Source organism: Zosterops lateralis (genome assembly GCF_965231275.1).
Source record: "Zosterops lateralis genome assembly, chromosome: 21".
Lineage (NCBI taxonomy): Eukaryota > Metazoa > Chordata > Aves > Passeriformes > Zosteropidae > Zosterops > Zosterops lateralis.
In genome coordinates, this window is record NC_139781.1 from 9,511,048 (window position 1) to 9,537,231 (window position 26,184).

Here is a 26,184-nt window from a genome sequence, read left to right on the forward strand (position 1 = left end):
GGTGCCACATTCCCACCTGGCACAGCAGGGGTGTCTCCTCTGGGGAGAACTTGGTGCCAGGCTCTGCCAGTGGGAGCAACAATGAGGAGGATGGTTCATCTGGGTTGGAGGATGAAGGGACAGGAAGAAATCCAAAGGATCTGGAGAGACCTCAGGGCCTTGGGATGAGGGGGAAAGGGAGCAGGAGCACAGGGAGTGCTCTCCTCTCTCCTTCCCATTTCAGGAGAAGCAGAGCCAGCAGGTCAATACCTGGCTCCAAGCCTGATGTCACCAGTGGAATTTTGGGGTTTTGGGTGAGGAATTGGTTCACACAAGACCAGGTGTCTGTGCCAGGTACACAGAACACACCAGAAATGTCCCTGTACTCACCTGGGCACCACCTTGGCCATGGCACAGGGTGGAGAAGCACCTGGCAGGGGGACACCAGGGTTGGGATGTGCCTGAGAACAGCAACATTGGAACTGGGGCTTCTCCAGCTGAGATGAGGTGGGACCAATAGTTCAAGGGAAAGGCACCAACACCTGGGGCATGGGGAACAAACAGGAAGGGCTGGAAACACTGGGATGTCTGCAGGGGGTGACTGTGAGCTCTGCAGGGGACACCAGAGTGGGGCGGCTGGGGCAGGAGGATCCAGAGGGCTCTGGGCAGGCTGGGATGGGCTGAGCTGTGCCACCCTGCACCTCTCACAGCTGGGCAAGAGCCTGGCATGCACTGGGAACATGAGGAACAGTGCTCTGGGAAGGTTCAGGAGCAGAGGAGTCTGTGCTGTTTGAGTTTGGGCTCCAAAGCAGAACAGGTGGAGGACCTGGGGGGTAGGAATCACCTAAAGCCAGGCTGATGTAGCTCTGCCCCACCCACATCCCCAGAAAAATCAAACCCATGTAAAAGATTCTGTACAGGCTGACCCAGAGCACCAGTGGCACTGCCAGAATCCCCCTCTGCCCCCAGCTCAGCTTAACTTCTAACAGAGAAAACAGCACAAAAAAGAGTCAATTCCTTGGCTCAGAGGCCCCTGAGCCATCTCAATCTTGTTTAAATATACCTTGGCTTTTACTCATAGAAATATCTAAAAAATGCCTCTTTTTTTCCCCTTTTGGTGATCTAGAAACCAGAAGATGCCCCTTTGTTTTTGCTTCAAGACAGTCTGTGGCTCTTCCCAGAAGGAAGGCTGAGGAGGAGGAATTTGGGCACACAAGCACATACAACATTGGCAGAACAGAGAGTCAACACGCTGTGCTTCAAAGGGTCAGGCAGGAGCTTTTTTCCCCAAAATACATCGAACAGCACTTGCCCATTAACAAATAACTGATCAAAGGAGCTGCAGAACTTGGAGGCTCTTCCAGTGCTGCTCTGGACTTGCTTTCACTTTTACACTTTGCACCCCCAGGCCGTGGTGTGAGGGAACAGAGGGAGGAGCATCCACATCCCACTGTTTCCAGAGTTAAGTCAAAGCTCAAGTCATTTTCAACCCATCAAAGCCACAAAACTTCCACCTCTTCTCCAGGCTGGCCCCAACCCCACTGAGCTCCTGCCGGAAGGTGTTCTGCAGTCGTGTCATGAGAACCTCCACCTCTGCCGTGCAGATCTGTGGGAACACAAAAAACACAACTCAGAGTGAAGATGGAGGCCCTGATGGCTGGTGATAATTCAAACTCAAACATTTACAAAGCTGAAGCTCATCCAGGCTTTCCCTGAACTCCTGGATAATGGGAGCTGTGTCCAACAGAGCCAAGACTGTGGAGGAGGAACCTGAGGTGAGCCCAAGGTCCTGCCAAGCCACACTCAGGGCTACAGGAAACTTCTGAAGGGCTCCCCCATGGCTCCAAACCACCCTCCCTGGATATTCATTTTTGTGCTCTCTGTTGACCTTTTTGGTGGGAATGATGGACAGGGAACAGGGGAAAGATATTCCCCTTCCTTTCCTGTTGGCAGCTTCAAGAAACGAGGTTGTACTTCTGAGTACTTCCCCACCTCCTTCCTCACCTCAGGCCCAAAGATGTGCTCAGGGGTAAAAATAACATCCCAAACTAATCCGAGCTCCTGCAAGAGGCAAGGAGGAGACAGAAGAGCTCAGAAGGAACATAAAGACCAACAGGAACAGCCCTAAGTGTGAGTGAACACGAGGAAATTGATGCCATAGCACAGGTTAAAGGGTGGGCTCTGCACAGAGATTCTCCCAAGCAGAAGCTTCCAGGAGCCCTTCTCTGCACTGTGGACACCAAACAGGATGTTCCAGGAGGCAGCTGAGTGCTATGATAGCAGTTTTATGGAGCTCTAAACCAAAATAAAGGCAGCTGGTGGCCCCACAGACAAATTCCAAGCTAGAATGAGGAGATAAAATTATTGTCTTTAAAAGGCTGGAGTGAGCCAGGCCAGGGAGCCTTGTTCTTAGGAAAGGGTAAATTAAACATTCAGTTATAAACACAAGCAGCTGGATAAGTTCCAATCCCAAGACAGGATTCCCATGCCTGTGGGGCTTCCTGTTCCTGGGGTTCTTTAAGGAAGGCAGCTGGAGACCAGGATAGAGGAGAATGAGACTTAATTCCTTCCTACATCCAGGAGACTCTGCAAAGTCACTCCCTTTTACTCTGAAAAGGAGAACAAAGCCAGGGGGACACGGGGGTGCCACAGAACACGGGAGTGCTCAGGGATGTGGTCAGTGGTGGACCCCAAAGCTGGGCTGCTTTGGGATAGTGGCAGGTTTCCCTGCCCATGGCAGGGCTTTGAGGTCCCTCCCGACACAAACCATCCTGTCATCCAAAAATTCACCCCCATCCCTCATCCTCTTCCAGCAGATTTCTGCAGGGAATAGAGCCCAGGTTTAACCTGTCCTGATGCCCACCTGGGGCCACCACACCCACCTGGGCCACCACACCCACCTGGGGCCACACCCACCTGGGGCCACACCCACCTGGGGCCACACCCACCTGGGGCCACCACACCCACCCGGGGCCACCACACCCACCCGGGCCACACCCACCTGGGGCCACCACACCCACCCGGGGCCACCACACCCACCCAGGCCACACCCACCTGGGGCCACCACACCCACCCGGGGCCACCACACCCACCTTGCTGTCCAGGCGCTGCAGGTAGGAGCAGATGTACTCAATGCTGGCTCCAAAGGGATGCACGTGGAGAAATGTTGAAATTATCCCTGGGGAAAGGAACACCAGAAAGGTCACTGTCACAAGGCAAAACAATCAGATGTCACAAGGTCACAGCCTGAGGTTTTCCTCAGTTCCAGGACTCCCACCTGCCCTGGGATAACCAAAAGAGACAGAGGTGGGCAGGAGGAGTGCAAGGTCACCTTCAAACACATTTCCCCCCAATTCAGGCATCACCATCAAGCAGAACTCACCAACTAAGAGAACTTCTCGTTCAGATTTCACAGGGCTGTTGCTCAAGGTCTTCTCCACTGGACAGTCCTTCTCCTGGCTGCAGGCACAAACTCTGGCCATGCTGCTCTCCTGCAAAACAAACCCACAGGGCACATTCCAGGCACTGCCTTGGGCAGGCTCCCCAGGGCGTGCAGGGCTGGTTTCCTGGTTTCTTGAGTCACTGCATCCATCATTGCTCTATCTGCTGCTTATGTTCCAAAATGCTCCCAGCAAAGCACAGCTGTGCCCACGGTGCTGGGTGTGATCCACCCAGTGAGATGAAAAGATCACCAAGTTCAGCAGATGCTGCCATGCACCTTGCACCAGACCTGCTCCCTGACAGGACATCTGCTTTAAACAGCAAAACACAAACCACACCGTGCCCTTGCCATGACTGATTAAACTGCAGAGGTTTATTTTTCAAATGCCCAAACTGATATAAATGTGCCACGGGGCTGCACAGGGGCTTAGGATCAAACTGTCCCTGACTTAATTCAGTACTACAAACTCAAAACAGAATTTGGCATAATTTATTATCCCTGACATAAACACAACAATGCAAAGAGGATGGCTCCACTAAAAGCAGAACTTGCTTTTATTTCCTAGTTTTATGTGGAATTCCAGTGGCCTGAGAGCTGTGGACAGTTATAATTGGGAACAGCTTCCAACAACCAGTGAGATGGGCTGGAGAGAGGCCAGTGACGAAGATAGAACTGAATGGTCCCCTGGGTTTGCTCAAATTCTTACACCAGAGCAGTTCTCAGCTCACAGGGCTGAGCCTCTGCCTGAATGGCCTGAGCTCCCACATTTGCTTCCAGAGGAGAAACAGGAGCTCTGCCCTGTGGAAGCTGATCCAGGCACTGCAGCCCAGCAGCAACACTGCAGACCCACAGCCTGAGATCAGAGAATTATGGAACTGGAAGGGACCTTAAATCCACCCTGTTCTACCCCCTGCCACAGGCAGGGACACTTTCCACTACCCCAGAGCAGCAGCTCTTGGACTTACATTCCCTTGGCAGTCAGCAGCATCTCCCTCCTTGTCCTCTTCATCTGCCATGCTCTGCTATATATGGGCAAAAAAAAAAAGGAAGGATTACTGATGATAATCTGTTATTTTTGGTTTGAAGCTCCTGCTCTGATCATTACTGGGATACACAAAACCGTTTTTAGTTAGTAGAAAGGCATTTGTTATCTTCCCTAGCTCCTGGCACAAAAAAAAAAAAAGTGGGACTAAAGATGCAAAAATGAGATAAAGCCAGTATCTGGCTCTGTGGGCCAAGGGGGAAGTGCTGCCTCATGTTTCTTGTGTGTCTGTGCTATGGAGGAGAGGACCAGGCAAGTTTAGAGTCATGCCCTGATCCACAATCAAATCAGTGTGGATCAAACCTGAAAAACAGCATTATGGATTTCTCTTTGGAATTTTGCATGGATATTTTTTTTTTAAATAAATCCAGCAAGAATAAAAATATTAAAACACTCACAAAACCTTCCGGTTCCAAAGTGTTTTATGGAGGGAGATCAAAATGTGCTCCTAAACCACAGTTGTAAATATCAGTGTCTGATAACTGAGACCTTTTTTCTCATCTTTTAAAAGCTCAGGCTGCAGAAAACCCCCTTCCAGCTGTGATACCACTGTACATTGTTCAGTGACAGTCCTGTTATATTTATACAGTTGCTGAGATTGTCTCACAGGTACATGAAGAACTGCAGGTCCATTCCTGACAGACATCCTGCAATTTGACAGATGACTTTTCCTCACTTTCCAAGGAAAACTGCTCCAAACCAGGGCTGGGCATTCTCAGCAGGAGGGCAGAAGGACAGACCACAAAACCCAAGGACTGCACAAGGAAGACGTGCAGGGCACATACCTGCTCCTTCAGGTTTTCTAGTAATGTTTCTATTTTCAGTTTGTCTTCTTTCACTTTTTCCAATTCAGCTTCTCTCTTTTTGTACTCCTCTTGGACTTTCAAAAGATGCTGAAAGAGAAAAGATAAGCTCTTAACCTGCCTTCCATCAACTATTATTCAAAGACCATGAAATTTAGAAAGGCTTTTCCGTGAAGAGCAGACAGATCACATCCAGAACCATTACAGGATGAAGCATAAACAAGAAGGATCCACAGTGTACCTCAGAAATGCTTTTGTCTATTAGCACAGAAAAATGTGCAGTTGTGTAAACATGGGGCAGTAATTCCACCCCCAATGAATGGGATTTCTCACTTCCTTACTCAGCTGGTTATGGACAGACTTGGTGCTTTGGAAGTCACAGTAAAGAGCACACAAGGAATCCATTAACTGTGGATTGCTTCCATGGGATTATCAGCTCATCCACAATCCCTGGTACCAATATTTACTTTGGGGTTTTTTTTAGCAATACTGGACATAACCACTTTGGATCCTGCTAAAACCCAGAGTGTTTTTCCACGTGTTTCTGCTGCCCATCCCAGCCCCTTTTGCCCCAGCTGTGGAAAATTCCAGTCCCACCTTCTGCATGCCCTGCAGAGCCTGCTGGAGGAGCTTCATCTGCTGCTCCTTGGTGGTGTCCTCGTCCCTGGAGGCCTTGCCCTGCTCCTGCTTGAGCAGCTCCACCTCGTTGCGATAGGCGTCCAGCTGCCAGCGCAGGCTGTCGTTCTCCTCCTTGAGCGCCTCCACCTGCGACACCAGCGCTGGGGACAGCACAGAGATCAGACATTGGAGAGCAGGAAACCCCTGGGGCTCTCCCCACTGTCTCGGGTTGTGGTGTAGGATGTGCACACAGTATTTATCCCATCCCCATCCCCATGAGCTGTTGGAACCAGGTGGGGCAGTGTTTTCCCAGGCCCCTCCTTTGGGCTCTTCTGCTCATGGCCCATCAATGCCTTGCCCAGGACTCACAGGGAACTCCCTCCAGGAGCTCTCTCTGTTTAATGGGCCATCAAGGAGCCACTGCACGACTCCTCATCCCATTGGGAGATGCTCCCAATGCCCAGGGGGAGGAGCCAAGCATTCCCACCTGGAGAGAATCTGGGATTTGGGACAGGACAAGCAGCCCTGAGCCACTGGATTCCCAGAGGAGCAGAGCTCCCAGACCTTTCTGTGGGATCACTGCTTCAGGAAGAGCCCCTCACCTGGACTGCTCCCCCCACCCTGCTCAGGGTGTGTTCTGACTCTGGCAGTGTTCTTTTGTATTATTGCATTGATTTTATTTTATTTTATTTTATTTTATTAATAAATTGTATTTCTGACTTGGAGCCTCTCACTCATTTTGCTTTCAAACCACGACACCCTCCCTGCACAGGGGCTCAGCAGCTCCCAGTTACAAATCCTGAGTGCCCAAAGGAATGGCTCAGGCTGTTTGGGATATCATAGGGTTGGAGATTTTCTTAGAGAGTAAGGGCATGATTTATATTTGGAGTGAGGTTTGAACTACCCCAGCCTTGGGCCTCACTTTGAGGCCTGTGGTGCAATTAGAAATTAGCCTGTGAGGCTTGTGGTGCAGTTGAAAATTATGTTAAGATGTTAATAAGGGATATTGGGGTTTTTAGAGGTTAATAGGTATTGTCATTAGCGTAAATACTTTAATCACCTTAAGGAAAAGTAAAACAATATTTGTTTGCATTTTTCCCTGTGCTGTATGCCAGTGAGAAGTAACTGTAAACTATATAGAAGTGTATATAACCTGCCATTTTGGACAAAATAAATTGAGAATGTAGCACTAGTCACAGTGTTTGGATCTGCATTTGCTCTTGTCCAACTTCCCATTATTTTAAGAGTTTCTTTTGCTTTATCACAGGGCTGGAGCCCCTCTGCTCTGCAGCCAGGCTGGAGAAAAGAAGGATCCAGGGAGACTTCAAAGCCCCTGCCAGGGCCTAAAGGGGCTCAAGAGAGCTGGAGAGGGACTTTGGACAAAGGATGGAGTGACAGGACAAGGGGAATGGCTTCCCACTGCCAGAAAGAAATCGCTGAAGAGAAACATGTTATGAGGGATTTTACCTGACTCTTCTGTCTCTTTCATCTCTGATGGATCTTCTATTTCTTCATCAGACATTTCCATCTCCTCCTCTCTCCGAATGCCCATCAGCTCATCATTGTGGATGTTACGGATCTCCTGGGGTTCAGAGAGCAGAGGGGGTTTCAGGGTTTCAGTACACACTTCAAGGAACAGGTTGGCTGGATGAAAAGTTCCTGTGAAATCTAGGTCTGCAGAACTCCAGGACACCATTTAAAAACTGGCACAGATGATTAGGTCAAGGGCAATATCCAGCACAATTCACTCTGTCAGTGCTCCTGGGATTATTGACTCTTCCATCTCTCCCTTCTGCTCTTGGGATGGGGCAGCTCAGCCTTGCTGTGCAAACCATGAGGAACTGGAGTCAGCCCTAATTCTCTGGAGCTGGAAGTGCCAAACCTGAGCTGGGACAGAGCAAACCAAGCTACAGCTGCACCCCTGCATGTACAGGGACCTCCTCAAGGTGACCCCAAAAGGCTGAGAGACCCTTTAACCACCATTGATACCTACAGTGAGGTAAGAGACATTTTAAATTACACCTAAAAATGCACCATAGTAGTGTTTTTATAAATATATAAGTATCTGCCAAAATCTGTACCAAGAAGATGCCTCTTGTGGCTTCCACCTTCCTTTAATAACAGTCCCTAAGCTGGGGGAGAGCACAGACTGAGCCTGGCAGTTGAATGCTCCTGAAAGAGGCCTCAGCAGTGGTCTCACAGCCCCTTCCCACTGGGAGAACTTACCTTGGAACAAAAGACAGCTCCAACTGGAGAGAGAGCTCCCACCCCAGCCACAGCCAGTGATCAGAGGGCAGGGAAGAACGGGAGCACGGGGCTCAGAGTCAAACTGAGTCAGATTGCACTTGGCTTCTCAGGTACAAAAGAAACCTTGGCTTCTCTTCTAGCTGCTACAAAGGTTTGACTCAGTGGGATCTGGCAAGTCTCATGGGGAGATCACAGCTGGAAACTTCCCAGGATAACGTGGGCATTTAAAGTGTTCCAGCTTGGTGGAGGATCAACCACCAGGGCCCTGGCTGGGCATGATCCAGAGTCCTCCAAGGCACCAGGAAGGTGGCCTGGACACCCCAATCCACAGGGATCACAGGCCTGGACACCCCAATCCACAGGGATCACAGGCCTGGACACCCCAATCCACAGGGATCACAGGCCTGGACACCTCAATCCACAGGGATCAGAGGCCAGGATATGTCCAGCCCACAGGGATCACAGAGCAGCAGCCTCTCAGCTTTGCTGAGATTCACTCTGGATTTTTAAAGGTGAAAGAGAGCTCCTGGCTTTGCTGGGATAGACTTGCTTTCCAAGTTTATAGTAAGGAAGTCAGTCACCCAGCACCAAAACAAATCCAGAACCACAAGAAGATTTACAGTGGGGGTAAGGAATGACAGCCAAGGGGGCCAGGACAGGGTGGAAGAGTGGGATCAAACCTCTTGAGATTCAACAAGGCCAAGTGCAAGGCCCTGCACCCCCAAGGTGGCAGCTGGCAGCACAGATCTCATCACAGCCCCCAGGACAAGCAGCTCCCCATGTATCACCTTCCAATGGACACCCCTTCTTTACCTAAGCTTTCTTATTTCTTATTCTGCCTGACTCCCTTATCTGATTTTATCAAATCTTACTGGACTAAGAATTATCCCTGTGGGAGTGACAAGCCTTCTTCCATCAGCTCATTCCTGATGACCATTGTTAAACCACACATTTCACCATGTCACTCCATGGGATAAATACACAAACAGAAGAACATCCTCCCTCAAGTTTTCCAGGCTGTTCACCTGCAATTATTTCCACCTCAAGGTGGAAATATCACATAAAAATGTGATAAAAGATTCTAAAGACACTTAAGAGTTTATTTTTTTTTTTTTTTAACATCTCTCTGGAAATCCATCTTGTTTTAACATTAAAACCAGCAGAAAAATCAACATTTGTTATCATTTATTGTGCACAACTTCCATCAGCAGACAGGTCTCGATGTCTTGCCACTGGTGACACAAATACCAAGAGAGAAAAATTTATTACCTGTACCACAAGAGCCTCCTGAGTGATTCCCACCTCTCACTGTGAAGGAAGGTGTTGTTATCCACGCGAGCATCGTGCAAACCCAACATCAACATCCTGACAAGCAAGAGACCGTGCTGGAGGATCTAACACAAGAAAAAATTACCAACCTCTGCTTGTTTGCACCACACGCTGATGTTCTTACGCTGAGCTTTCGTGAAATGGTCCCAAGCCTTTTGTTTGGAGGCAGAATGGTACACGGCCACTATCTGCTCGACTGGAGTGGCAAATCAGCAGCAAATCGGGCCCGAATTGCATCCAGAGAGGGCGAACAAGAGGAGTAAAGGAGTAAAAAAGTGGAATCAGGCAGGTGGTTTGGCTCCCCTTTTCTCATAACACTGCTCTGTGCTGATGCTACACGCTCAGGGAAAGGGCTCAGTGTCTGGAAAGAGCCTTGGTGGGTTTTACCAGGCCAGTGCCAAATGCTCCCAGAGCAACGACCAGCTGGGAAAAAGGCAGGACACGTGGAAAAAAAAAGGCAGCAGAGGTGCTGAAAAATATCCAAATATGCTGTGTAAGACTGGCTGGGAGTGTGAGCTCAGAGGGGCAGGACTCACCTCTGAAATGGGGTGATGAGCTACAACCATGAGATGGCCTTTGGACAGTGCCACAGCCTGTGTGAGCTACAGGAACAGCACCAGGATCAAAGCAAAGGCACCAGCCATCAGCTTTTCTTGGTCCTGGGATTTATTCCTCCTGCTTCTCTAGAAAATTCAGAGGATTTGGAATACACAAAGTGCTTCTCCTTGGCTGAGAGCTCGCCCACAGCACAAAGCACATCCACTAGATTTTTTTTTCTATGCTCCTTACCCATAATTCTCACAAAATAAACACATCTCCCTGCTCCTTGGAGTAACCAAAGAGTGGCTGAGATACCAGTCTTGGTTTTTGAGAGTGGAATCTCTATTATTACTACTCTATTACTACTTACTCTGCAGTGCTCACTGTATGTCCCTCTGGATCATGTGCCCATAATTTTTACCATTAACACAATTTAAAAAAAAAGAATAATTTTTAAAAAATCAAGTAACAGCTAAAATTATTAGATACAAACCCAAAAGTTATGAATGTTCAAAAGCTAGGCAAGGGGCTCAAGGAGAACTAGTACAATTATGGAGAAGGTACTCATAGAGAAGTAAAAAATATTCAGATTTACCAAAGCAAAGATGTGTAAGAAGCAATGAATGGTCTGAGGAACTGTTACAAATCACATCCTGGAATAAATACAATCCATGCCTCTTCCTTGATTTCCTGGTTTTATAAAGTACTTTTGAAAGACCCAGGGTCTACAACAGGGTGTTGGAAATCCTCTGCTGCTCCTACCTTTGGTGAACAAATCCTGCACACTTCGCTGAGGCACCAAATTCCCAGGAACTTACCTTGTCTGTGCACAGGAGGGGTTGAAAAGATGACAGAACTAATAACAGATGATAATTAAGAGGAAACAAATTCAGAATTCATTCTCTCCTCCCCCTAGATTGGACTCTTACTCCAGTAAAAAGTACCACAAGGGATTTTTGCCAGATTAGTGCCACACGATTCCAAATCAGCCAGAGCTGCACAGGAGCAATTCCCACTTCTTTTCCCAGAGTTATTTAGTGGGGCTTCTCCAGACTCTGGAAGTTTAAAGTCTTCCCTACACCAGACAACCAAGATCCAGCATGGAGACACTACTCACACTGCACCAAGATCCCTGAGAGAGCCAGTTTGAACTTCTCTTTAGCTTCTTCCATCTCCTTCTCGTGAGCTGCCTTCTCGTTGACCAGCCTGCGGATGTGGCTGTTGGCTGACTGGATCATGGAGTAGAAGTTGTTGGCGGTTCTCCTGTTCACCTCCCCACGTTCTATCCAGGTCAGCAAGGTCTGGATGGCTTCCAGGAACTTGGTGTCATCTGCAGGAAGAAAGGACAACTTTACACCACAAATCTGGGGTGGCCTGGGCAGTTTTCAGGTCTTTTCCCTGAAGGAAAACTGCTCCTTCAAAGGTCAGCGTCTTTCAGGGGGCTCATCACGACTCCTGGAAGCAGGGAAGGGTCTGAACTCGTGGCTGGACAAAGGAAGGTAAGTCCAGCGCCAAGCTGATGGAGCAAATCACCTGCTGAGGTGGCAGCCAGAGGATGAACAAGCACTAGAAACTCACTAGAAACTTCCATTTCTACTGAGATGGATTGTTTTGTGAAAGGAAATGACCTCCACCTCCAAAATCATCAGGTCACACATGAATCTTAGGCTTCTGAGAAGGTCTTACATTAGTCCTTTCAACCTTAAACAAAATCATCTGGAAGAAACTTGTACTTTAACAGTTTTGATTTGCACAAGTTTGCTGTACTCAACAGGTTTGTTCAGCCTTGGGAAAATAAGATTTAAGGGAGATCTCATCACTGTGTCTGGGGAAGGGCTATGAAGATGAACACTCCTCTTTTAGAAAGGAGTCACAGGGAAAGGATGAGGGGGAATGGGTGCTCCTGAGGATGACTTTTCACAATGGCAGCATTGTGAAAGTGCTGCACTCCCCAGCAGCAGAGGCTTTCAAGACTGGGCTGGGCAGAGTGTTGGGCCAACTGGTCTAGACCCTGCTCTTGCCAAGAAAGGTCAGGCCAGGTGAGCCTTCAGGTCCTCTCTCCATCCTGAGACTCCATAAATGCAATTCAAGCACAGGGCAAAGCTTTTGACAAAAAGAAGGAAGATTCTGGTGGTGCATTTTTGGTATTATCAGTTCGATGTTTGTTTCATAAGTTAACGTTGCACTGTAACTTGGTATGTTCCATGTACCCGTTGTGTTTTTCCCTACTTGGTTTTACCTCTGTTGCCCCTGATTTTCTCGCTTTCAAATGATTGAACCTTTGCAGCCTGATTCTCACGCTGCTTGATGTAAACAATGTGTATTCTGAGAATTTATCTGTATGTTTTGCATAGTTGTTCTCTGAGAACTTGATTGACAGTAAGAGTGGCCAATCAGGTCAGGAGGTTGTGACCTCCTTGGGCCAATCCTGGCCCTTTGTAAAAAGCGTCTATAAGTAATTGGAGTCAGATAATAAAGGAGCCTTCCATACTTGACCCTGCTGCTGCCTGCTGCCCTCTGTGAGGGTCCACACCCACGTCCAACGTGTTGCCCCTCTAAGTGAAGGGGTAACAGACCTTGGCTGGGAGCGGAGAAAATTCTGAGATATCAAACAATAAACAACACGAGAAACCTGAAAACAAAACCTTGAACACTCCGTTTTTTTCAACCAACGCAACTCGGGGGCTTTTACAGGGCCAAGAACTTCAAACAACCTCAAGTGAGGAAACCCTCCCTGAGACTGACCCCTGGAGAAGACAGAGCTCTGGGTGCCCAGCTCCACTCTCACCTTTGAGTTTCTCAGCCACCACGCTGCACTCGTGGTCAGAGTAGTGCATGACGCGCCAAGGACTTTAAAAACCTTGAGTAAGGAAACCCTCTCTGAGGCTGACCCCTGGAGAAAACAGAGCTCTGAGCACACCCAGCCCCTCTCTCACCTTTGAGCTTCTCGGCCACCACGCTGCACTCGTGGTCGGAGTAGTGCACGACGGGCGGCGGGGAGGGCGGGCGGAAGCGCTCCTCGGCCAGGCGGCGCCGGTGCCGCTCCTCGCGCGCCAGCATCCGCTGCTTGCACTCCCACTCGTACAGATCATCCCTGGCCTGGGCAAAGTCCACGTGCAGCCGCCCTGTGTCCTTCTTGTCCGTGCTGGAGCCCAGACGGATGCGGTAGCCTGGAGGGAGAGGAGGGGTGGTTGTTGGGAAAGGTGGGACAGGAAGGGTTTGTAAGAAATGCTGGAGATGTAAAAACCTGTGAGTGAAATAGAAATGAAGGGCAGCTCTGAGATGTGATCATGGCAGGCAGGAAGACGGGGATGAGCTGGAGTCCGGTTGAAGGACAGAAAACAAAAGGACCCAAGAATGCAGCCCCTCTCCACCCTGCCAAGGCATCAGGGAAAAGGTGGATAAGAAAAGTCTCTTTAGAGTTTAGAATACAGGATGATGTGGTGATAGAGCAGTTCTCATGGGCTGCAGGCAAAGTCTGTAGGGTTTGTATCTCGTGCTGGTTGGTCACTGTAAATTAGAATATTCAGCACAAAAGGAGATAGAATGGATTGGAACAAGGTCCTCGATCTCTTCTACCTCTCTCTTACCTCTCTTAGCTTTTTTACCTCCCTCACCTCACACTCTCTCTCTCCCTCTCTCTTTGGGGTTCCCTCCAGCCCAGGCTGGTGGCTGAAGGCAAAGCCCTTTTTACCCACAACCCCTGCAATAAACCCCGTGTTTCTAGAATATCTCAGCTCTGCAGAGTTCCCTCTCCCTGCCCTCCACAGATGCCCCTACAGGTGGTCAGTAGGACAGGGGCCTTACCTTGGGCCCAGAGGGTTTGGCCCTGATGGCTAACAGGGAAAAAATTCCTACTAAGCCAAGCCAACCAGCCAAATAAAACCCCACTAGGCCAAGCCAACCAGCCAAGTAAGTCCAGCCCACCAGCTGGGAAATTAGGAGCAACTGTCAATTTTTTTAGGCACTATCTATAGAATTAGCTGTTCTCTTTATAAAGATATATAGAATTCTATTTTATCTATAGAATTAGCATCTTAGTTATTCATTTAAGATGGGAATAGACTCTATACCTCAGCCCAATGTTTTGTATACGTTTCCAGGTGACAAAGCATCACTGACTTTCCTCTCAGGAGCTGTTTTTATACATTTAAGCAGAAATGTGATGGCAGCAGAAGGCAAACTGACACAGCATCAGAGAAATCCGCCCCAAATTCTGTTGTTCTGTCTACAAAGTCACCATCACTGTTCTGTCCCAGGATTTTAAACTTCCTTCTGATCCAAACACACCCACCAGACAGGTAAAGAGCCTTGTCCACCATGAACTCCTCAGCAAAGCGGATGTGGCAGAAGTTCTTCTTGCTCTTGCGGATGGCTATGACCTCTCCACACTGCTCAAACACCTCCATGATGATCTGCTCTGTCCCGTTTTCTGGCAGGCCTCCAACAAACACTGTCTTGCACCCCGGGGGCCTCTCTCTCGTGGCTGGAGGGGGCAGATCTGAAGGGAGAAAGCAGAGGTCAGGTTTTGGGTTGCCAGCACACGTTCCTTCCACCTGCTCCTCTCTCCTGAGAGATGATCACACCTTCCTGGCTTACTCCAAACATGCACCTGCCTGTGCCACACTCAGATTTATGGAGGGGATCCACAGCACTGCTGAGGTGCTCGATAAAAATATGCACATTCACCAGCAGGTTTTCAAAAAGAACATCTTGGGAGCCTGGAGCCCTCCAAATACTCTCTCTGAGCTGCTGTCAAAGAACACAAGCAGCAGCACCAGGAGTTCCCAGCTTTATCATGGAAGGTGCTACAAAATCACAGCTTAAAAAAAAACTGCCCTAAGGTAAATAACACATTAAAAACACATTCATAATTCTTTGTTGCAATTGCACACACTCCAGGCTTGCATGCTTCAGCTACACCTCACACAAAGAATCAAATCATGAAGGCTTCAAGCACTCAGCAACTGGAACGGCTTCTTCCCCAGTCCTTACCAACCCAGCAGCTGAAAAGGCTATTTCTGGAAACAGCAAACACCCAGTGACAAGAACAGGCTTTCCCTGTTGCTCTGTCACCCTCTTGGCCAGCACTGAGCCCCAGGAATGGCCCTTTCCTCACACACACCTGGGGTTTACATGAACATAAACACAGGGATATCCTATAGAGACAAAGCACAAGCAGACAGTTACGTGGGTTGGGTGGGAAGAGAGTGCAGCTCTTGCAGTGGATGATCTCCTTCACGGCCGGCATGTCCGGAGGGATGGGAGGGGGGACGATCCCCAGGCCCGGCATCATGGGGTTGATCGGAGGGATTCCAGTCATCATTCCCAGAGCAGGATCAAAATCTAAATGCAGGAGAGAATAAGGGAGTCAAGTGAGGGGGTGGAGTCATGCAGTGACTGCGAGCTCTAACAGCAAACAGGGAATGCTCCCACACGTGCTGGTGAAAAATCAGGAACACGCCAACATCAAACTGTGCCCTTAAAATAATGTTTTAAAACTATTTTATTGCTCATTGCCACAGTCAAGTAACTTTTCTCTGTTAAAAATAAATTGCTTCCTTCTCTCCTCTGTAGACACTGACTCCCATTTAGTGTCCAACCCTTCCTAGAGAGGTTTGTCCACAAAAACACACCTGTGACATGTGGGAACAGTGGAAAACCTGACCCAGTCTGGTTGTATTAAATAATTCAGCAGCAGACAGTTGTGACACAGCCTTAAGGGCATTAGGAAGAATTTGTACATGGAAAAGGTTGTCAGGCACTGGAGGGAGTGGAGTCCCCATCCCTGGAGGTGTCCAAGGAACGTGGCACTCAGTTCTCTGGGCTGGTCACAGGTTGGACTCCATCATCCTGGAGGTCTTTTCCAACCTGAATGGTTCTGGGATTTAGGGCATCACTTCACCAAGCAGACAAGTGCAGCAACTCCAGCAGCTAAAGAACCTGCCATTTCCTTGGTATTTTCAAACATAGTCACAGAAAAAACGTCTCTGAGGCCAATCTTCTGCCACCAACCAGCATTTTTGGAGGAAGGGACAAGAAACTTTCCTGTTCCAACTGTGAAACATGGATGTAGAGCTACATGGAATTGTATCCTTATCCATGGCACAGGCTTGTGTTGATTTTTCCTTCATGGAAGAATGTCAGCAGGAGAATGACACAGAAACACCACCTCCACAGCTAAACAAATGTGAAACAAAGCCTTGGGGACAGGAGAGAACTTTCTCCGTTACTGCTGAGAGAGCTGGGGCTGTTCAAACTGGAGAAGGGAAGGTTGTGCTGCCTTCCAACACAGATATTTACCCCCCAGGTTTGCAGGCAGCTCTTAGGCAGGGAGAGCATCAATGTTAGTGCAGCAAAGCTCTGAAACAGTCAGTTCCATTCAGGACTTTGATGTCCAGCATCCTGCACTGCTGGGAAATCAGGCAGACTCAGCTCTGCTCCTGCAGGAGCTCTTTCATCCAGCACAAGATCACTCAGCCATGCACATGTATCTCACACTACAAGGTGTTCATTTCTGGAGGAGAATCCTCTGTTTATTTCTGCCATTATCTATTTTGCTACCCTGTTGCTTTCCTCTATCACTGGTTTCCTGACCTCTGTGTGGCCTCCTGCTCCACTGCAGGATAGCTAGTTAATAACTATTATTTGCATATAATATACGTATATTATATATTATTTATTCATAATATAAATTATATTATTATATAAATTATATATAATTATAACTATTATTTGCATTAAAAAACAACTATTATTTGCATTAAAAAACAACTATTATTTGCATTAAAAAAACATGTATTGTCATCTCCTCTCAATTCAGGACTCTAAATAAATCACTTGCAGCACAAATTCATTTCAAACCCAGCTCAGGGTGCACACGGTGGGTTATTTATCCAGCCCCAGTGCAGGAGGCTGCTCCCACAGAGCTGTGAGCTGTGTCTCCAGGGGCTCAGCTCACCAGGCAGGAGGGGCTGTCCTGTCATGCCCATGGGAGCCATGCCCAGGTTGTTCATGGCTGTGGCCCAGGCGCTGGGGTCGGACATTGGCAATCCCATCGGAATGGAGTCCAGGCTCAGATTTCCGCCACCATCTGCTGAGAGGAACACAGAAGTGATTAAGGGCTTAGAGCAGATCTCAGCTCTGCCCAGGGAGACTCTGCAGTGTCAGCACCCAAAACCAGAGCTAAACACACTCTCGGGGAAGAGCCAGAGGAAAAACAACCAGTGCTGTGCCTCTGGAGCAGCTGGGACCCGAAAAAAGGGCAAGGACACCTTCCACTGTCCCAGGGTGCTCCAAGCCCTGTCCAACCTGGCCTTGGACACTTCCAGGGATGGAGCAGCCTCCCTACCCTCCCAGGGAACAATTCCCTCCCCACATCCCATCTAACCCTGCTCTCTGGCAGTGGGAAGCCATTCCCCACTGTCCCATCACTCCTTGGGGAGATCCCACAGCCCAGGCCTGGCTCAGGCACAGCGGTGGTGGGGCTGCAGCAGAGCACAGCTCCCTCTGCCCACCCTGCACAGCCACACCCCTGGCTCCAGGCCCCTCTGCAGGGATCCCCCGTGTCCTGCCAGCCGTGGAGCAGCTGGATCAGCTCACCTGGGGGAATGCTGCTCCTCTGCCTCTTTCCCGGGTCACTGCCATCCTCAGCCGGGCTGTTGGACACCTGTGGGCCTGCAGGGCTGCCCAGCCCCAGGGACTCAGAGCTGGCAGGGTCAAAGGACAGCTGGTTTAAACCTGAAAGAGAAAAGCACACACAGAGATTTGATTTGAACTAGTTTGTGATGCTTCTGGGTCGCTGTAGTGAGAGAAATGCCCAGTTCTGGACACAAGCAGCACTCCAGGCCCTGAAGGAATCCTGACTCCTGGCCCCAGCTCTGCCTCATCTGAATGTTACACAATAAAATATTATTCCCCAGCATCAATTCCCCCACCCACACAAATCAAACCACCTGACAGTGTGAGCCAGGGGTGCATCTTCCCTGGGCTGAGCAGCATTTCAAGCCTGGAAACTCAAAGGACAGGATTTTTCCAGTTTCAAGCCTGGAAACTCAAAGGACAGGATTTTTCCCTATTTCTTCAGTGCAGGAATACACTGCCAAGAGTTACTGAAGTTTCACCAATTGAGAATTTACCTGGAGTGATTTACTACCAAAAAACAAGGCACAACTGAGAACACCTTCAAAACGAGAAGATGCTGTTGCAATTTTTATTCAAAGAGTCTCCCACAGAGCTGCTCCTGGTCACAGCCGTGGAAGGGGCTCTAGGATGTGCATCCCAAAAAGGGGAGCCCCAGACCCATCCCTGGCTGCAGCCTCCTGTCAGGGGCTGTGGGCAAGAGGGTCTCTCATGAGCCTCCTTTTCTCCAGGCTGAAGAGATGGGCCCAGTGCCCTGACACTGAGTTCCTCACTCCACCTTCTGTCACAGCCAGCACTTGCAGGGAATGCAAGACCAAAGGAACATTGGAATATCAAGTTTGATTGGTCTTTGTCTCAGCGAATTTTTTTTTTTTTTTTTTTTTTTTTTTTTTTTTTTTTTTTTTTTTGTGGACCTATACAAAGTGATAAAAATAACCATTTTTATCCTAATTTTTATCCATTTTTCTAAGGTGCTCTGTGCTCCCAGGGGAATCAGCAGAACTACAAGAGCAGCAACAATGACAATTATCCCGCCCCAGGGCACTGATGGGCCGAGGCGTTTGCACCAAACCTTCCCCCAGGACACTTTGCAGCGTTGTGATTTCTGTTCCAGAGGATTCCACTTCCAATGGAACTTAATAAACATGGCTGGTGGGCCTGGCTGTAAATAGCCAAGGGGGTACAGGGAGCCTGCAGGGCTCCTCTCCGAGCCACTGAAAGGTGAGAATGCAAGAAGCAGCCAAAAAAACCAAGGACTATTCAGCTGGCAACAACAATAGTCACGCCCGGCCATGCAGAATGCCTACAAAGCTGTGGCTTAAATATTCCAAAGTCAAAATATCATGGAGGTCATGAGGGCTCAGGAAAACAAATCTGAATGCAGTAGGTTAAAAATAGAGAGGTTGTGCACAGGGAAGACAGCAGGAGAAAGGAAAAGGAGCAGTTCTGAGCTTACACTGGTATTATCCATGAGATAGAAAAGGCAAAATTGAACTTGAACAAGAGTTTTCCCACATTTGGGAATAGGGAAGGATGGAGAATAGTAGGACAGCCGGACACTGGTGTCACCAGGAGGGACAGACACCCTGCTCTGGCTGAAGACGAGGCTGTGGAGACACCTGGCACCTGAATGCCAATGGACACTGCTCCAGCCACAGCTTCCCGACCCACTGGGGAACACAGGCAGACACTCACTCCAAAGATTTCCAGCCCCACTTTGAGCTGGGAGGCCCAAATATCCCAAAGCAGCCATCAGTGTCAGCTCTGGGTGGGGACACCTTTGTGACCTGGAGCAGGAGCCTCGTCCTCAGGCCTCCCCAAAACCAGCTATTATCCACCAGAACCTAACAACAAACATGGGGCAGCAAAATCCCTTGGGAAAGCTTTGCTCTTACTTCACCAGGATGGAGAAAGAGCAAATGAAAGCAAAGGGCAGTTTGGAAAGCAGGTGGTGGAAGCCATAAGAAAGGGACCTTGCCTGCTGCTCTCCTGCAGCACAGAATTTGCTCCAAAAATTTAAACAAGAGAAGATTCCCAACACACTCCAGAGCAAGAAACCCCTCATTATGACAGATTTGCCCTCCTACACAGGATAAATGCCAACTTTCAGACTTGCCTGCCTCACTCCTGTCATCTCAAGGAGCAGCCAGAGCTCCAGCCACACCCCACTGGGTGCAGAGAATGGGCTCAGGAGAAAGCTGAAGCTGCAGAAAATCCTCTCTCCTGGGCTCTGAGCAGGATAAAAGCTGTCAGGCTCAGCCAGGAGGCACAAACAAGAGCATCTCTCTGTCCTTTGTGCCAAGCAGAACGAGGTGTCCTTGGCCATTCCAAGCTGCTCTGCTCAGCAGGGAAGGCACCAGCACGGGGCAAACCACAGGGGTTTGCTCGGTATTCCTGTGCTGAGCCAGCCTGGAAAGGCCAAAATCAGATTTCTGCACTTGCTGGGAAATGCCACACAGAAGGTAAGGGGGGGAGGAGAAAAATCTGGGTTTCCAGCAAGTGTCAGAACTGGTGTCAGCACTCCCAGAGCCACACGTGGCACAGGTGTCCCTGTGCCCTTCATCCATCTCCCTGTTCCTATCTCCAGGGAATTTCAGGAGTCCATTTTTGACATGAGGCATTGCCATAATGCAGCGATCAAACATTTAAAAATAAAAAATAAAAAAACTTGGGCTGGAAGATTCCTCAGCAGAAAAACAGATCAGGGAAAGAAGGGGCGGGGGGCGGATGCTGAAAAATGCCTCTCCCACAGCACAGCAGGTCCCTGTGGGTGGTTTTCCCCTCTGGAAACAGGTGCTGTGTCTGATGGGAAGAGCCCACAGCCTCCCATTGGTCTGAGCAGCACTGACAATGCACAGCTCCCGTCCCACTGCCTTGGGATCAGTCCAGGTTCGTGCTGGGGCTAAATGTGGCTGCAGCTTCCACAGCACAGCCTCAGAAAGGGGCTGGGTGGAGAGAGAGGAAAGATCTCAATGTTCCAGGCATAAATCAACAGAAGTATCCATCTTCGCTGGGTCCCGTGCCAGACCCGGGACAGGACTTGGTTTTCCAATCCTGTTAACACAGCTGGGCCATTTGCCTTAATAACCAGGGGAAAATAAACCCCAAAGAGTCCCTGAGGTGAACTGAAAAGGCTGTTTTAAGATCATTCCCAAGAGCTGGAAGCACTTGAAATCACAACCAAAACGTGGGATTGTGAATCCCCTGTGCAACACTCCTGGGACCACTTACAAACAACACAGCACCCACAGGGACCACCTCAGGATTTGGGTAAAATGTTCTTCCCTGCTGGGTTCAGGAACATTCACTAAGTGGTGGCATCAGCTCTGCCACAATCCTGACACTGCTCTACAATCACAAATTCCAACTACAGCCTCACTCCACCCAGGCACTGGAACAGTTTTCCTGCCATCCACCCAGTTAATAAACAGCAGGAACACCAAAACCCAAATTACAACTATTACCAGGTACTCTGACACTGTCACACACCTAAAATCCTTTCAAAAAGCCTGTGCAGGCTGGTGCTTGTATGGTCGTGTTTTGGGGTGTCCTGGAACCCTCTCAGCTACTCTGAGTCTTGTTTTGGGGTACCCCAGGTCCCTCTGAACCCCTCAGGAGACATTTTGGGGGCCCCTCTAAACACATATTAGACTTCTGTTACAGAGCATCAGGGGAACTCCAGAAATGGGCTGACACAGGCTTTACTATAAATATGGATTTACCTTTTCCCAACATTGGCAAATATAGGGAATAAGCAGGGCTCAGCCTGAGCAGGGTGCCTCTGGTTTTGGGGAATAAACTGGATTCCAGGACACACTGTGCCATTGACTACACAGGGCTGGTTTTAAGCCCTAAAGAAATGAACTTGAGAAGACACCAAAACACACCTGCAGCATTCAAGCAGAACACAAGAGAAAAGAGACAAGAGCAGGGAAGTGGGAGGAGAGGGATTCTGAAGCTTTGAAGTTACATTTTAATCCAAATAATTTCCTTTTGGAAATTAATTCCCAGGTTCAAAAACTACTGCTGGGCTCGTGCACGTCCCTCTACCACACTCCTGGTTAAATTATCACTGGCAGAGCCTCCCAACCATCACTCTGAGCCAGGAGCTGGCCAGGCACACACTGATGAGAGCAGCACAATTCTGTCAAGCCCAGATAATCCTGCAGGGCAGCAGGAGCCACGCAGGGAATCCCAGAACCTCCCCCCGAGCCGTGTTACCTGTGAACTGCACGAGGAACATGGCAAGAGGCTCATCATAAGCTCTCCCACTGCTCCCAGCTTGGCTTTGTGCTTGAAAATCCAAGAGCCAGGCTGAGCTCCCTCACTCAGCTCCCAGCACAAGAGGAAAGCTGGGAGGCAGTGAGAGCAGAGCTGCCCCAGGGCAGGCAGGACAGCCCAGGCTGGCACTCAGCAGCTCCAGGTGCCACCATCCATCTCCTGTGACTGACACCCATAGGCAGATCATTCCAGGATGTGGGGGATAGAGAGGCAGATGGAGCAGGTGGGGAGGCAATTAACAGCCAGAGCATCTGAATTTGCCAGGGATTTCATCCATCACTGCTCTAAGCACTGGCAGGCAGCTCAGTAAACCCTGTTTGCATGCCTGGGATTAGTGGCCTTTGCACTGAGAGATTAATTCCTGGTAATCCTCGATGGTAAGAGGCACACTGCTCCTTTGCCTTCATTCTGGAAGCTGGCATTTGAAAGAAATATATTAATTTCAGGCAGATCATTATTCTAGCAGGGCTCTCTAAAACCAAGACACACAAAGAGCCCCTTCCCCCTTTGCACCTGAGAATGCAGCAGTCAGGGACACCAACCTGCAAAGATATCACAAAAATACAACCACAGCAGCAAAAATTGGGGGACATGACCAAGTTTTGGATGAGCTGTGCTCTTTACTCAGTGTTGTAACCCAAAACAAAGGAAAAAACTCCTGACCAGCATGTCTGTACATGTGTGTGTGTCATCAGAAGTGAACCAACAGCCCAACCTGCCATGCCCACGCTGCCAAATTATCAAATATTCCATGGAATGTTTTCAGGAGGCTCACAAGGCTCTGCTGAACCACCTGCACACACACCTAGGAATTCTGACCCTGGGATTTCTAGAGGGTGAGCTGCTCGTGCTCCAGGTGGCTGCAGGCAGCTCAGTCCTGTCCCTTCCAGACTCCTGCAGCATTTCTGGAGAGCAACATTCAGCAAAAACAATGCTCAGCAGCTCCTATTTTGGGAAATATCCTTTTGAAAAGCTGGGAGAAGAAAGCTGGACTAACTACACAGACCTACTGGGGGAAGAAAAAGAAAAAAAAAAGGAAGACATAAAGAAAACTCCAGCAGTCAGGACCATCAGAAAATCCCTGTGCAAAAGCTTGGACTGATGGGCAAGAGAGCCTCGTGGAAAACCAGCAGCAGCATGAGGAACTGGTGGCTGAAAGTGGAGCAGTGGACACGCTGGAGCTGGAATAATGTCAGCAGAAAAGTTGGGGATTAAGGGAGAAATCTCACACCATCTTTGGAAGGTGCACAGAATACCTCAGCAGTGACTGGGTGATTAAACCCCATCCCTGCCACCAGCTCCAAAAACATGACCTTCAGCACAGAAACCTGACCTCACCCCAGCTCCCACACAGCTTTCAACAGCTCAGCTCAAGGGCCTTTTTAATGGGAGCCTCAAAATCCCTCAAATGAGCCTTGAAGAAACAGAGAACCCAACCCCTTGGCTTCCAACACGGGGAGGAGTAAAAAGAAACACAAGCTGGAGTGACAAACTCCTATCCCAGGTCACCTCCTTGCTTTCCCACCTTCTCATGGCTCTGCTGCAACTTTCTGCAGGAAAATATGGAAAAAATACTAATTTATGGAGCTGCAGGGGAGGCAGGGATGAGGAGCTTACCCAAGGATTAATTTTAAGTTTGTGGAACAAACTTAAAGAATAAAAACATCTCCACACAGCACAACCTGGGAACAGCGCACAGCACCAAAATATGAGGAAAATAAGAGAATAAGAAGCACATAAACTAAAGAAACTCGATATAAATGCCCAAGGAAGGTAATAAATGCAGGCATGTGTGTTTATCTGAGTCCAGGGCTGTGGGAGAGCTGCAGCCCAGAGCTGTGGGCACCAGCACAAGTGTCCCCAGAGCTCCCCGTGCTGCCCACAGACCCTCTGCTGTGACACAGGGATGTGACACAGCCCAGACACACCTGTGAGCCCCAGGAGAGAGCACAGCCAGGTGTATCCCCCCTCGGGGGCTGTGCTGCCACCCTCACCCCTGCTGTAAACCACTCCTTCTTGGAGCATCACAGTAATTCCTTTACATCACCTTTACATCACAGTAATTCCTTTTCTCCTCGTGCCACTTCTTGCACAGGATCACTGGGGATTGAAAGAGACCTTCGGGATCCTCCAGAGCTGTGGAATCCTCCCGTTTTGGAGAGGCTGCACAGACCCACCAGCAGCACAATAACCCCTAAAACACCCCCCGAAGTGCCTCCTGAGCACGTTCAGAGACTTTGCCTCCACCCTGAGGGGTTTATTCCAAGCCCTGGCTGCTCTGACAGGGAGATTGTTATTACATTCTAACCTACAATCTACCTTGGCACAACTTGAGGTCGTTTCCTCCCACCTTGAGCAAACACAAGGCACAAAGTCCCTGATCCCCCACCCGGCTGTTCCCCCTGTCAGGGAGTTCTGCAGATCCACAAAACTCCCCCAGGCCTCCTTTTCTCCAGGCTGAGCTCCTTTCCCAACCTCTCCTGGTGCTTCAGACCTTTCCCTGGACACTCTCCATCTCTTCTAACATAATTTTAATGTCCTTTTTGAAGAGATTTTAACTACCACTGAACCCAAACAACGGCCAGGACACTTTCCATATGGAATAAACCTTCCCATACGGAACAAACCTTCCCACACAGCCTCCCCGCCACCCAGCCGGCCCCGGAGCCCTGCGGGTGTCTCCGCCAGTCTCCCCCAAGTCCCGACGGCTCTTACGAGGTTTTTTAGGCCTTCCACAAACCTCCCGTTATTTGGCGGGGCCGGAGCAGCGGAGGAGGCCGCTCCCGCCCAGGGAGCCCCGCTGAGGGCCGGGCAGAGGCCTGGAGGGGAGCGGAGAGCAGGGAGAACTCCTCGGCACGGCCGGGGCCCAGTCAGGGAGCGCTGAGGCCTGGCCTGGCCCGAACCGCCGGGGCTCCGGGACAAGGCGAGGCCGGAGCAGGGCGAGGCCGGGGCGATCCCGCTCCCTGCGGCCGGGTCCCCGCTCCCCGCAGATTTTCCCCTGCTCCCCGAGGCCGATCCCGGGTCCCCGGATCCCGCACTCACCGCCGGCTCTGCCCAGCCCGGCCCGGCCCGGCCCCGCCGCTCCCGCACCCGCCGCCGCTTCCGCCGCACGCCCCGCCCCGCCCCGCGCGACCCGCGCCGCGCGCTCCCATTGGCTGCCGCCCCCGGGGGCAAAGGGGCGGGGCGGGGATGGCCACGCCCCCTCCGGGACCGGGGATAACCTACCGGGACTGGGGACATCCCACCGGGACCGGGAACGTCCCCCCGGGAACACCCCACCGGGACAGGACCGGCCCCGCTGCTCTGCTGCCCTCTCCCTCCTTTCCCCCGCCCCGGTTCTGTGCTCGGTCCCCGTGGCCGCTGCTGCTCCCCGGCCTCGAGCGGAGTCTCCCCGGGCTCTCCCGCTTGTCCCAGCTCTCCCTGGATCTCCCTGGATCTCCCTGGCTGTCCCGGGCTGTCCCCAACTGTCCCAGCTCTCCTGGCTGTCCCGGTTATCCCGGGCTGTCCCGGTTATCCCGGGCTGTCGCGGTTCTCCCGGTGGTCCAGGGATGTCCCGGTGGTCCAGGGATGTCCCGGTTGTCCAGGGATGTCCCGGTGGTCCAGGGATGTCCCGGCTGTCCAGGGATGTCCCGGTGGTCCAGGGATGTCCCGGTGGTCCAGGGATGTCCTGGCCGTTCCCAGGCTCTCTGGGATGGGGAATGTCCATTGGAGAGACGGGCTCTTGCATCATCAAGCCAATTTTATTGAACACGCTGCTGGTTTATAGCACCTTTCAAGCACTAAAAATAAACCTGCTCAAACAACAACAGCCATAACAACACCGTCTATGTCTCTTGGCAACATCGCTTAGCTTTGCCTAACAATGCTCAACATTGCTTAACTACGGGCTAGCACAGGTTTGTACAGGCCTGCACTGCCCTGCACACACAATTCCCTGATCTCTCCCTCCTGCAGGGTCCTGCCTCCCCTCGCCAGGGCTTGTGGCCCTCCAGCACATCTGTCCTGAGTTCAGCAGTGCTCTGAGTGCTGCTTTTTTTGTTTTCCTACAAGGGATGGGAGCAGGTCTGGCTCCCCAGGGAGCAGCTGCCACTCCGGGTTATCCCAGCAGGATCTGGGGGTGTATCCAGGGATGGAGCCCCAGCCTGTGAGCCCCTCCAGGTTATCCCAGCAGGATCTGGGGGTGTATCCAGGGATGGAGCCCCAGCCCGTGAGCCCCTCCAGGTTATCCCAGCAGGATCTGGGGGTGTATCCAGGGATGGAGC

The 26,184-nt window shown here is 50.3% G+C and overlaps 1 protein-coding gene across 2 annotated transcripts; it reads right to left on the reverse strand.

Annotated features, from left to right (window-relative positions):
* Window positions 1-544: 544 nt before the first annotated feature.
* On the reverse strand, window positions 545-25,015 carry ENOX2 (ecto-NOX disulfide-thiol exchanger 2). Of its 2 annotated transcripts, XM_083876405.1 has the most exons (15): window positions 24,965-25,015; window positions 17,603-17,740; window positions 16,962-17,096; window positions 15,191-15,346; window positions 14,295-14,501; window positions 12,937-13,170; window positions 11,118-11,330; window positions 9,550-9,656; window positions 7,352-7,466; window positions 5,864-6,045; window positions 5,249-5,356; window positions 4,387-4,443; window positions 3,362-3,470; window positions 3,072-3,157; window positions 545-1,585 (listed from the first exon to the last, which is right to left on the reverse strand). In XM_083876405.1, exons 3-15 carry the CDS (start codon window positions 17,056-17,058, stop codon window positions 1,454-1,456), a joined length of 1,803 nt encoding a protein of 600 aa, XP_083732531.1. In that variant the 5' UTR covers window positions 17,059-17,096; window positions 17,603-17,740; window positions 24,965-25,015; the 3' UTR covers window positions 545-1,453. The 2 variants fall into 2 exon arrangements, with proteins under 2 accessions (XP_083732531.1, XP_083732530.1); XM_083876404.1 differs by lacking the exon at window positions 24,965-25,015 and having other exon boundaries at window positions 16,962-17,093.
* Window positions 25,016-26,184: the final 1,169 nt, after the last annotated feature.